Genomic DNA, 13,743 nt, shown 5'->3' with positions numbered 1-13,743 from the left:
CTTTTTGAAGCTATAATCTCTAGGGTCTTTGGTGTGCTGTGTCTCGCTGTTCATTATCTATCATAGTACATTGTTGATTGCTATAAACTTTTCTCTGGTTGTAGATTTGTGATTATCCGCCGGGAAAAACTTATCCAGGATCACATGGCAAAGCTTCAGTTGAATCTTCGGCCTGTAGATGTAGATCCAGAATGCTTACGCTGGACTCCGGTCATAGTCTCCAACTCTGTTGTCTCAGAGGATGAAGAAGAGGAGGCTGATGAAGGAGACAAAGAAGAGTCCCAAGACCAAGAAAGAGAATTAGAGACCCCTATAAGGGTATGATCTGGTTTGTGATAGCATTTATGAATATTTATAGTATATATTATGATGTCTTTCCAAGAAATGTCCTTCCTAGAGGACCAGGGAGATAGATGCTTACTTGTTACTATAGTCAAATTAGGGGCCTGGAACCCATTTTAAGAAGCAGGACACAGTGGTGCGTACTTTTAATTCTAGTGCTGGGGAGGTGGGGAATGGGAGTCCCTCAAGCTAACTGGCCAGCCTTGGTGGGTCTCAGGTCTCATAAAATGAGGTAGAGGAGTGGAGAGATGGCTCCGTGATTTAGAGCACTTGCTGCTTTTGCAGAGGACCCAGGTTCATGATATGCATGGCAGCTCACAGCCATCTGTAATTTCAGTGTTGGGGCTCCAACACCCTCTTCTGGCCTCCTCAGATACTGCAAGCATGTCATGCACAAGCATGCACGCATACAATAAAAATTAAATATTCTTTTAAAAAAATTAGAAAATGGCATTCCTTAGGGAAGATAGCCAAGGTTGTCCTCTCATCTCCATATGCACATCACAGTGTCAGACTTCTCCATACATACACACATGCAAATATGTACACAGATATTTATACTAGCATTTTAGTGTTTTATTTTAATAGTTGAAATTTCAGGAATATTTACTTTTATTTACATTTTTATTTTTGTTTTGTTTCTAAGGCTTTGACCACTAGGAATAGATTAGGTTTCTGGCAGTGTATTAGTTATGACTAATATTTAGTGGCGTGTGAATCTGATTAAGCCTGAATATGACAGTTGTTAAAAGGAACTAAAACACATTTTTCTTAAAATAGAACATTAAGAAATGATATAGAAATAATAATTCTATTATTATAATAGAACATTATTTATAAGCATGCATATGTTTTTGGTAGAACTTACGGAATGCATAGATGTGTTCAGAGCATTAGTGGTGGGCTGTACTGTGCTCTACAGTCTTCAGTGTTCTTCAGGTGATACAGAACTTGTTTGGGTTTTCCTTTAACATTCTTTTTTTTTAAGTGGTGCTTTCATCCTTTATGTCTCCCTTTGGTAAGTGAGAGAGAGAGAAAGCTCATCTATTATGCTTTAATTTAAATTAAATATTCCAGAAAACAAATTTCAAGATTCCTTATTTCTCAGATGTCTGCTCTTGCTCATGCTGTTATAGCCCAGTGGTTCTCAACCTTTGGGTCATGACCCCCCGGATGTTGAAAGACCCTGTCACAGGGGTCGCCTAAGACCATCAGAAAACACAGAAATTCACATTACAATTCATAACAGCAAAATTATAGTTATGAAGTAACAATGAAAATAATTTTATGGTTGAGGGTTACCCCAACATGAGGAACTGTATTAAAGGGTTGCAACATTAGGAAGATTGGGAACCAGTGATCTAGCCTGTTCTTCTTTGTTTATCAGTTTTTATTTTGAGAAAATGTAATATCTTCTATCCAGACAACAGACATTGACTTTGATATCAAAGGTGATATTTCATAGTAGTTTTGAGTACAAGACCTGGAGTCAGCTGCTTTGAATTTATTCCTCAGTTAAATCACCTCACCGACAGAGGGGCATCATAACACTTCATGGTGTTATTGTGAGAGAATTCAACTGAGGAGTGCATGTGAATACGTCTCTAAAAGTGCCCCAAGGAGAAAACATTCATGGGAGCTATTAAATACTTAATAATTTTCTTTCTAAAGTTGTTTTCTTTTAAATTTTTTTAAACTATCTTTTTTTTTTTCATTTTACATGCCAATCCCAGTTCCCAATCTCTTCCCCTCCTCCTGCTCCCTCCACCTTTCCTCCTCCTCAGAGAGGGTAAGGCTTTCCATGGGAAGTCACCAAAGTCTAGCACATACCTTTGTGGCAGGACCAGTGCCCTCCCCGCTATATCTAGACTGAGCAAGTTATTCCTCTAAAGAGAATGGGTTCCAAAAGCCAGTACAAGCAGTAGGGATAAATCCTGGTCTCACTGCCAGTGGCCCCACAGTCTGTCCCAGCCATGCAACTGCCACACACATTCAAAGGGCCTAGTTTGGTCCTATGCAGGTTCCCCTGCTGTTAGGCCAGCATCAGTGGGCTCCCATTAGCTCAGGTCAACTGTCTCTGTGGGTGTCCCCATCATGGTCTTGACCCCTTTGCTCATATTCTTGCTCCTCCCTCTCTTCGACTGCACTTTGGGAGCTCAGCCCAGTGTTCTGCTGTGAATCTCTTCACCTGCTTCCATCCAGTTGCTGAATGAAGGTTCTGTGGTGGCATTTAAGATAGTCATCAATCTGATTACAGGGCAAGGCTAGTTCAGATACCCTCTCCACAATTGCTTAGGGTCTTAGCTGGGGTCTTCCTTGTGGATTCCTGGGAATTTCCCTAGTGCCAGGTTTCCTGCTAGCCCCCTAATGACTCCCTCTATCAAAATCTCTCTCTTTGCTCTCCCTCTGTCTTTCCCTCATCTTGACCATCTCATTCCCTCAAGCTCTCTCCCCCCTCCCCTTCTCTCCTTCTCTTCCTCTCCTACCCTTCCTTCTCCCTCCCACCCCCACGCTCCCAATTTTCTCAGGAGATCTTGTCTATTTCTCTTTCCCAGGAGTATCTGTGTATGTTTCTCTTAGGGTTCTCCTTGTTACCTAGCTTCTCTGGGGTCATGGACTATAGACTCGTTATCCTTTACTTTTTTTCTAATATCCACTTATGAGTGAGTACATACTGTGCTCATCTTTTTGGGTCTGGTTACCGCACTCAGTAGGGTTTTTTCTAGTTCCATCCATTTGCATGCAAATTTCAAGTTGTCATTGTTTTTTACTGGTGAGTAGTACTCCACAATGTAAAGGTACCACATTTTCTTTATCCAGTCTTTGGTTGAGAGGCATCTAGGCTGTTTTAAGTTCTTTTTTGTTATCTTAATCAAACAGACTGAAAAATTAACCAGCATTGTTTTTGTTTGTTTTGTTTTCCTTAATTAGGTGGGAAAGTCTGTGTCTCGGGAGAACAAAGATCAAGATTCTTCCTCTTTAATAGAAAGTGAAAAGAAACCAGAAGTTAAGGAACTGACCAGTTCTTCACGGTTGAGCAGACAGGCCCTTCCCCAGGACAGTCTCCCTGCCAACAGCCAGCCACTTCGGAGGGGCCGCTGTGGGAGGAAGAACAGGAAGACCCAGGAACGTTTTGATAAAGATTCCAAGGTGCTTGTGGATGAGGCATTATCAACTCCTCAGGAACAATATGGAGAATGTGAGGAAAAATCAGAAACCTCCCAAGAACAATACACTGAAATTGAAGAACAGTCAGCAACGTCTCAGGTGCAATCAGATGGGAAAGCTGACATCCCCAAGGGAAGATTGAGTGAGAGTGTTGATCTGTGGCGAGGCCAGCTGAAGAAAAGCCCCGAGAGCCTGAAGTGCAGAGTGCCAGAAGGGAACGATAGACTGTCGTGCTGCTATGGTGACGGGGACAGGGCTGTCTTCAGAGGCTTCAGCGAGAGTAGTGAGGAGGAGGAAGAACCAGAAAGTCCTCGCTCAAACTCGCCACCAATCCTCACAAAGCCCACACTGAAAAGAAAGGTGATGCGTCCCTGTGTCTTGTCCTCCTGTAGCCATGACGTATTATGTAGGTCTGTTTGTCCTGCAGTTCTGAAATAGAGCACACCCAGGGTCATTTGTGTTAGTTTATAAACTTGAAACTTCAGACTCATGAACGCGTGGAAAGTGAAATTCCTGGTGGGGGATACTGACTAGTCTTTGCCAGTCATAATCTCAGACTATGGTGTGCACCTCCACATTGCCCACCCAGTCAGAAGCAGGCTGACATGTTCTAGCCATGAGAGTCAGCTTTCCCCTAAAGCCATGAAATTGTTCCTTTCTGTAGCAGGGCTGTTTAAAGGAAGAACCTTTTAAGGATGTTTTCAAATTTGCATCATTATTGCAAGGACACTACGCAGGGTTCCCATATGTCCCGAACACTTGTCACAGTTTGTCATCTACAACACTTGGGTTAGTTAGTAGACCTTCTTTGTTCAGATTTCTAGTTTATCTAAATGGCCTTTTTCTGGTCAGGATCCCAACCAGCATTCCATGTTACAGTTACTATTCTCCTTGAGTTCTTCTGGATTGTTTCTCAGACTTTGTTTGAGATGGCCTTGAAGGTTGTGAGGTTCAGTATTTCATACATTATCCTGCACCAGTTAGAATGAGGCAGTGTATTGAGAGGAAGGCAAAGAAACACTGTTGTTATCACATGGTAGAGTAGGTAGTATAGAGTATCGTATGCGTGATGAACTAGGTAAATACCCATTTGTTGTTGATGCTAACCCTGTTGGGTTTCTCTGCTGTCGTTACCCCCCCCCCCCATACAGTAGTGGAGGAAAAGCACCATGCAAATCACAGTTAAGATATGTGTGTAGCTACTTCTTCTAGGAGCAGTGTCTGCATAGGTTGGTTGTGTATCCATTCTGCTGTCTCTATCAGTAAGGGCCTGATATTTCACTTTGTAACGCTATTTTAAACTTGTGTCTTAACTCATCCCACCCAGCACTGGCTATTCAGAGGTTTTTTAGTTTTGCTCCTGTTTATATTCCTAGTGTCATCATCATTAGGAGTTTGTTTTGTTTTAAGCCCTCTCTGATACTGCAAGATATTCTAAAATTAACTTGGATATTTCTTGCCTCAGCTGTAGAATCACCTTCTCTAAGGAGCAGAGCCATTTTTAATGTAATTGAAAATTCCCAGTATATTTTGAAGTAGAGAAAAACTAAACTGATTATCCTTACTGTTGATTGCATGATCATAAAGAGTATATCTTTGTCATCCTAGGGTTTATTTTTCCTATTTATGTGGTAAAATAAATATGCTATTTTCTTTTGTAAAAAACCATGAATATTGTAACAGCAGTGAAATTGTATGCAAAGCACTGAGATATTCTCAAAATTCACTTAAAGGAGACTCAATATATGGTTCTGCAGCAGTGCTTAGACGTATGACCTTGAGTAAGTACTAACCTTTCTAGTGTCCGGAATGAGGATTTGATTCAGTCATCCTTGGGTTGTCAGCTGTTAGGTCAGCCCAGTGTAAAGATGTACCTTGCTCCATACGGTGCTGTTGCTTTCCCTTTCCACCAGGTGAACACATTCCAGCTCTGCATTTCTGTGCTCTTTAACTGGTTTCCTCACATGTCATGCTTATTTATTGATCAGTAGACTGACTGCATGGTGGTGTGTGAGATGCAATGTTTCTGTTCCTTTTGCTCTTGAAAAAAGTTAAGGGAGTGATATTTGAGTTACTTCAGTGTTGAAGCAGGTGACTCCTTAGAGTGTACAATTTAACTGAACTAAAAATAATGCACTAACAACATCCACTCTTTGGACACACTTGCTTTTTACATCTTAAAATTGCATTCAGTATCTAAAATCCTTTTGTGTACGTGTGTGTACACGAATGCATATGAATGTGTATGATGTGAGTGTGTGGGCTTGTGCCATAACAGGTATGTAGAGGTCAGGACAACCCTGAGGATTTATGTCTCCCACACACCCCTGCTTTACCTTGGGATCCAAGGATTAAACTCAAGTTGTCAGGTTGCCCAGCAAGCATCTTTGCCTACAGAGCAATCTTACTGACCCATATCTTTATGATTAATACTTCATTATATCTTTACCAAAATATCTTTCAGCAAGCTGCATCTTCATTTTAAATATTCTAGTTTTGCAAAATTTTAAAATTTTTGGTTACAGCAGAAGAAAGTGTTTATTACTACAAATAAAATATTTGCTTTCTTTACTAAATAGAAACCAATTCTTCACCGAAGAAGAAGAGTCCGCAAGCGGAAGCACCACAATAGCAGTGTAGTCACAGAAACTATTTCTGAGACCACTGAGGTGTTAGATGAACCATTTGAAGATTCTGACTCTGAGAGACCAATGCCGAGACTGGAGCCTACATTTGAGATTGATGAAGAAGAGGAGGACGAGGATGAAAATGAGCTCTTCCCCAGAGGGTACTTTCATCGCTTGTCCTCACAGGATGTCCTTAGGTGTCAGTCCTCCTCAAAGAGGCCAGCTAAAGATGAGGAGGAAGAAGAGGAGTCAGATGATGTGGATGGTATGTTTATAGAACTGTTTCTTACAGTGACTTCTGTGTCTTTAAATAGATAGCAGGAACAGCTACAAACCCTTCTACAAAGGGTTGAAAATGAGTGTGACTCACTAAGGCAGGAAGGGAAGGTTAGGGACCTCTGCAAGTTGCATGTAAAATATCCATATCCATTTTTGCATTTAGTTTCTGTAATCTGGACCTGTTCAGGATATCTTATTATTGGAAGTTCTTCTTTTTGCCCAGTATTGTCTAGGATTTTGCCTGAGTCTTCAGTCAAAGGGTGGTGGAGTAGCTGACTACTAGGCAGTGTGGTCTCTGGTGTTTGTCTGTTTGCTCACTGCTGCATGCTGAGTGCTTAAGACAGGTGCTCAGTTACCTCTGCTGAACGGGTGAATGCTGAGGAGGCACACTGAGCATCAACAGGAACTTCCTCCCCTGTCGGGAACCTTCCTGAATCAAGTCTTTAACGTATCTTAGTCAGTAGTCATTTCTTTTTTGCTGTTTTGACACTTGCTATGCAGAGGTCTGGCCTGCCTCAGCCTGTTCTCTTCTGGGGTTGCAGGTGCACAACCCAGCAACCAACTATGCATCTCTCATAATTGGCAACAATAACAACAGGCTAAGGTATATGATCTTGCTAAACTACCAATCATTTACTTTTAAAATAGATTTATTTTACTTCACATCCAGAGATACAGCTGCTGAAGCTCCCATGGTGTGAGGTAGGAAGAATCTAGACCTTGGCATCCTAGCCTAGGTGTGGTGAAGCATTGTGCCGCCTCACGCCTGCATTGTGTTTGTGTGAATGGCCTCAATATTTCACAGCTGAATTTGAATAAAATCCAGTTGTTCAATGTTGCTTTGTACTCTTTTACTTTATCTTTTGCCTTATTTAGTAGAACCTTTTATTTTATTCTCTTAAAATCTTGGCTTGAAACCTAGTAGATAGAACTTGGATTTTCTGACAAGAGATTGAGCTTGGTGGTGATGGACCCTGAATTCAGTTCCTAGAACCAAAACAAACAAACAAATTCTTGTGGTGTGTGTTATGTATGTATGTGTACATGTGTGTATGTGTATGTATGTGTGTATGTGTGCATGTATACTTGTGTGTGTGTATATATGTATGTGTATGTTTGCATGTACATACATGTGAGTGTGCATACAACAGGGGAAGAATTATGAGTATGTGTAACACAGTCTAGATATGAAGCCCAAGTTGACCTCATATTTGTGACTTAGCTTCCCAAGTGTTGAAATTCACACCATACTTGACACATTTTTCTTATTTTAAGGCTTATTATATGATATGTGCTTTTAATATAGTAATGATTAAAGTCTTTGTTTTGTTATAAATCATGATCCAGTGTTTTATTCTTGTTATATATAGATATGTATCTAGGAAACTCACCTTTTTTTGGCGTGAACTGGCACTTGGTGCTTTGTCTTTGATGACCGTGTGTCACAATAGTGTCCCACATGTAAGCTCCTATGACCTTGACAGTTTTCTCTCATACAACTATTGCTTTTGTTGACTCCCCACTTGTACCACAAACGTACCTTTGACACTCCCTCAATGTTCATAGCCTTTAAAAACTAATAGTAATTGAGAACGTATTTAATGCCACCGAACTCTACTTTAAAATGATTAACGTTTTATCTCACATATATTTTGCCACGATTTAGGAAAAAGTAATGACAATGCTGAATTTATTCCCTCTAACTGTTATTGGCACTTTGACTTTTCCTTATTTGCTTAGCACTACATGCCAGTCTTTGTTTAAGACTAAACGCCTTGCAATTGTTCCCATATAAACCTGTTGACAGTTGTTTACAGGGGATGGCTCAGTTGTGGTATGCAGGAATTGGCTTGTCATCCCACTTCAAGTAACAATTTGTGGAAATTAAAACAAATAAATAAATCAAAGAGGTTACAGAAAAGGAAACAGAAGAAGCTGATGTGTAACGTAAGAGTTGACAATTCCTGCTGCTTGTTTCGGGCATCTTCATAGAGTTTGACCTCAAACTCCTTTTATCTAGTAGGTGGCAGAGTCATGGTGCCCAGGATGGTTTCATTGTTTGATAGTTTATTGTGTACCCTTTCATATCATTAATTAGCTCTATTCCTTAGATTCTTCTGTTTACATGTTGGTCTCAGAGGAAGACTGATCTTGTAACCTGTCTTTACTTTCTTATCTTTTCTATACAGACACTCCTATCCTAAAGCCAGTATCTCTCTTGCGAAAATGTGATGTAAGCAGTGCTTCACTTGAGCCAGATACCTCTACACCTATGAAAAAGAAAAAGGGATGGCCCAAAGGCAAGAGCCGAAAACCTATCCACTGGAAGAAAAGACCTGGACGAAAACCAGGATTTAAACTGAATCAGGAAATCATAGCTGTTTCTACACAAGAATGCATAATTGAGCCCATAGTTCCCATCAAACCTGGACGTAAACTCAGAACTCAAGAAAATGAAGAAATCGTTGAGGTAAAGGAGGACTTGCCCTTGTTGGAAGAAAGGAAGGAGGAGCTGCATACAGAAGCAGACGAGGAGGCTGAGGAGGAAGAGGACACGACTAGCAGTGACATTAGAGCCATGTCCCCATTGGACAGTAGCAACAGTCCTGAGGCAGAACCCAAAGAACCCGAGGCAGATGAGGAAGATGAGAAGCCCTTGGAAGATCAGAGGCAATCTGAGGAAGAGCCTCCAGAGCTGGAAGAACAGGAGCCAGAGGAAGACGATGAAGTGACTGCAGAGGCAAACCAGAATGAGGACCACGATGCTGACGACGAGGATGATGGCCATCCAGATTCCCTGAAGACAAAAGAGCCAGAGGAGCAGGCAGCTGGAGGAGATCACAAGGAGGAGCCTGGCATCCAGGAGTCTTTTTTAGATGCAAACATGCAGGACAGTAGGGAGAACATAAAGGATAAGGATGAAACTGAGCCGGATTCTGAAGAGGAACAGCCTTCCCATGAGGCGTCTGTGGTGTCAGAGACCATGCCGGGGTCTGAGGAGGACCACGAGGAAGACTCGAACACTAAAGAAGAACTAATTGAGCTGAAAGAGGAAGAAGAGATTCCACACAGTGAACTAGACTTGGAAACTGTACAGGCGGTGCAGTCTTTGACTCAAGAAGAAAGCAGTGAGCATGAAGGAGCCTACCAGGACTGTGAGGAAACTCTTGCAGCCTGCCAGACTCTGCAGAGTTACACCCACACTGATGAGGACCCTCAGATGTCAATGGTTGAAGACTGTCATGCTTCCGAGCATAATAGCCCAATATCTTCCATTCCATCTCATCCTAGTCAATCAGTTCGCTCAGTCAGCAGCCCCAGCGTGCCTGCCCTGGAGAGTGGCTATACACAGATCAGCCCAGAGCAAGGATCGCTGTCCGCACCCTCTATGCAGAACATGGAGACCAGCCCCATGATGGATGTGCCTTCCGTATCAGACCACTCTCAGCAGGTGGTGGACAGTGGCTTCAGTGACCTGGGCAGCATCGAGAGTACCACAGAGAACTATGAGAACCCAAGCAGCTATGATTCCACCATGGGCAGCAGCATCTGTGGGAATAACTCCTCTCAGAGTAGCTGCTCCTATGGTGGTTTGTCGTCTTCAAGCAGCCTCACCCAGAACAGTTGTGTTGTTACTCAGCAAATGGCAAACATGGGCAACAGCTGCAGCATGCTGCAGCAAAGCAGTGTCCAGCCTGCTGCCAACTGTAGTATCAAGTCACCTCAGACTTGTGTGGTGGAAAGGCCTCCCAGTAACCAGCAGCCACCACCGCCGCCACCGCCACCACCACCACAGCAGCAGCAGCAACAGCAACAACAACAGCAACCGGCACCACAGCCTCCCCCACCACAGCCGCAACAGCAACAGCAGCCCCCACCCCCACAGCCCCAGCCCCCGCCCCCACCCCAGCAGCAGCCTCCTCTGTCGCAGTGCAGTATGAACAACAGCTTCACTGCGGCTCCAATGATTATGGAGATACCAGAGTCTGGAAGCACTGGGAACATCAGCATCTATGAGAGGATTCCAGGGGATTTTGGTGCTGGCAGCTACTCTCAGCCATCAGCCACCTTCAGTCTAGCCAAGCTGCAGCAGCTGACTAACACCATTATGGACCCTCATGCCATGCCTTACAGCCATTCTCCTGCTGTGACTTCCTATGCAACCAGTGTTTCTCTGTCTAATACTGGACTGGCTCAGCTAGCTCCATCTCATCCCTTAGCTGGGACCCCTCAAGCACAAGCCACCATGACTCCACCCCCAAACTTGGCATCTACTACTATGAACCTCACATCACCTCTGCTACAGTGCAACATGTCTGCCACCAACATTGGCATTCCTCACACTCAGAGGTTGCAAGGGCAGATGCCAGTCAAGGGGCACATTTCTATCCGCTCCAAGTCTGCACCTTTACCCTCTGCAACTGCACACCAACAACAACTATATGGCCGCAGCCCGTCAGCAGTTGCCATGCAGGCTGGCCCTCGAGCATTGGCTGTTCAGCGTGGCATGAACATGGGGGTTAATTTAATGCCCACTCCAGCCTATAATGTCAATTCCATGAATATGAACACCTTGAATGCCATGAACAGCTATCGAATGACACAACCCATGATGAATAGCAGTTACCATAGTAACCCTGCCTACATGAACCAGACAGCACAGTATCCTATGCAGATGCAGATGGGAATGATGGGGAGCCAGGCCTATACCCAGCAGCCTATGCAGCCAAACCCTCATGGAAACATGATGTACACTGGCCCCTCCCATCACAGCTATATGAATGCTGCTGGCGTGCCCAAGCAGTCACTTAATGGACCTTACATGAGAAGATGAGCGAGATGAACTTGCAGTTAAAAGCTTAAATATATATAAATAAAGGAACTTTTTATACTGACAAACCAGAGAAAAAAATGGACCTTTTTTCCAGTTAAAATATTACTGTAGAATTAGAGGAATTTTTCTTTGGTTTATTATTATTATTACTGTTTTGTTTTTAGAAAACCTGATCTCTTTTTGGGGGTTCAATGTTGTTCTGGGTTTTTGTTTTCTTCAGTCTTGAACATTTTACAGTAGAACTCATCTAAGAATGGATTTGGGTGGGGAAACATGCACAAAATCTTTTCATAATTAAAAGGAGCCTTACTTTCTTTATACACCACATGAACAGAATTTATGTAAACGTGAACTTATTTTATTTTAAAGTGTATGTTTCCCCTCACTGTCTGCAGCTCCCAATGTTGTCCTTTTTAAATGTTATATATACATCTCAAGGGTCAGCCAGACCCTTTCCTCCAAACCCAACCTTTCATTGCCCACTTCATTCCAGCAGGAGGCACTTAGGGGAGTAGGGATGGGGATATGGAGAGCATCCCAAGCTCCTGAAGCATAATGCTATTATTATTATTAATAATAAAGTGAGGCAGGAAATGCTTCTCCTGTAAAATTCCCTCCCCTCCCTATACAAACACACACCTCTGGAAACCTTTCCCCAAGAGTGTTTCTAGGTAGATTTCATTGAAATACCTGTTTTTCTTGAATCAAGTGTAATATAATTCTTTTTTTTCTTTTTAATATTCCCACTCAGCACTCAGAGACACAAAAATACTGTAAGTCTCACTTAACAGCAGAATCTCAGAGGAAAGCTGTTTGCAGTCCTGCTCCAGCCTTTGGAGGATACAGATGGTCAGTTACCAGTCAGAAAGAGGGATGCACCTCTTGGTTTTTACCACCTGGTGAATCAGCCATAACATGCACACTCCACTCACCTCTTGTGTAGTATGTACTTGGAAATGTGGACTGAGGTCTTGTGCTTGCACCTTTGACTCTGGGAACTCTCAGAGCAAGCCCTGTGATTTGCCTGGCACATTTTATCCATACAGTTTTCATGAATGACTGGAGTATCAGTGATTTAGAAAGCACCTGGTGCAGAATGAGTCCGAAGGGAGACGATGGTGACTTCTATAATAGCTGCGTAAATGATGCATTACCTCTCCTTCTGTTGGCTCTGAGGTCCTGAGCTCATCCCATGGACCAGTGTGCACTAGCCGCTCTCCTGCGAGTGATGAGCAAGGAGAGCCTCACCACCAGCATCGTAGGGCACATCTGGGCGGCCGGGCTCAGGACGCTCGCTCGCGTGTATAACTAGTTCGCCCACTCTCTTCTCACTTGCTCCAGGGATAGGTTAAAAAAATTATATATATAATTATAATTATATATATATATACATTATATATTCCATCATTAGAAGATGGAAACTATTATACCACTTGGTATGTGCAGTCAAATATCCAAAGGGAGGACGTAATGCTTAAAGAAATACCTGTAAGCATAAATTCTCTCCTTTATTTGTACATTTTATATAGATAAATTTTTAAAGTACTAATTAGGCATTACATTTTTATCAAATGCACAGGTTTGTTGGGCTTTTTTATATACCTTAATTGGCTTTCTCAATTAAGCGTGTTAGATAGAAAAGCAGAACTCCACCCTGTCCCGCTATCGACTCTGAGCATGTGCAAGGCTGTGTAGGACTCAGTTCTCTGTATATACTGTTCCAGTTCCCAGTCATCTCTGTAGAATGTGCACTGTGCTGCCCTCTCCCACATCTTCAGCTATGTCATTGCTTCCTGGATGGGATGGGGCAGGGATGGGGAGGGGAGGGAGGTCTGTTGGGGAGGAGGGTGGGTAAGGCAGAAGGAGAAGCTGTTGAAATGAGGGCCGTGAATTCAGTTTCTATTGGTTTGCAGTTGTGGTTTTTTTTTTTTTCTTTCTTTCTAAATTCAATCAGGCAGCTCCCTTTTCCACAAGCCTCTTTGTGACTGTAGAACTATTGTAGAAAATATGTTCTTTTCTATATTATAAAAGAAAATTATCCAACATGGTAATATTGGTACCTGTCATTTTTTCACTTCTGTTTTAAAAAAAATGTATTTTTAGCAAGATAACTTGGGTAATCTTCTAAAAAAAGAAATTTAAAAACTCACTTGTTAGTGACTTTGATGCCTTTTAAAATAAGAGCTTTTCATTTCATTCCATCTTTAAAATTTTTTATCTTTGTTGTAGAATATTAAAAACTATTTTAAGAAAGATAAAAATCCTCTTTAAAGAGATCTCTAGAGAGTGTGAATAGAGCTCCAGATGCCTCTAAAAGCCGCATGTACAAACTAAGTCTATCCTGTCTGTTTACATTTGCTTTCCTGTTTGTAACCTCTTTGTACTTTGTTCCTGGTGACTCGTGAGCGAGGGGAGGGACGCCTAGACGCCTTTGTATTTCTCATGTCATGCGCTCCTGGCCAGGTAGCCTCCCTTCCTCTCCTTGTATGTAAT

The 13,743-nt window shown here is 42.4% G+C and overlaps 1 protein-coding gene across 3 annotated transcripts in view; it reads left to right on the top strand.

Annotated features, from left to right (window-relative positions):
* Positions 1-13,052, top strand: part of Kat6a (lysine acetyltransferase 6A) — a 79,710-nt gene extending 66,658 nt beyond the window's left edge. For all 3 annotated transcript variants that reach the window (XM_057752385.1, XM_057752387.1, XM_057752384.1), the window contains 4 exons: positions 105-318; positions 3,274-3,870; positions 6,090-6,402; positions 8,606-13,052. In XM_057752385.1, the coding sequence (XP_057608368.1) occupies positions 105-318; positions 3,274-3,870; positions 6,090-6,402; positions 8,606-11,250 (3,769 nt within the window). In that variant the 3' untranslated portion in view covers positions 11,251-13,052. The remainder of the gene's footprint in view (positions 1-104; positions 319-3,273; positions 3,871-6,089; positions 6,403-8,605) is intronic.
* Positions 13,053-13,743: the final 691 nt, after the last annotated feature.

This window comes from Chionomys nivalis, chromosome 20 (assembly GCF_950005125.1).
Source record: "Chionomys nivalis chromosome 20, mChiNiv1.1, whole genome shotgun sequence".
Classification (NCBI taxonomy): Eukaryota; Metazoa; Chordata; class Mammalia; order Rodentia; family Cricetidae; genus Chionomys; species Chionomys nivalis.
This window is presented reverse-complemented; position numbering and strand designations above follow the sequence as displayed.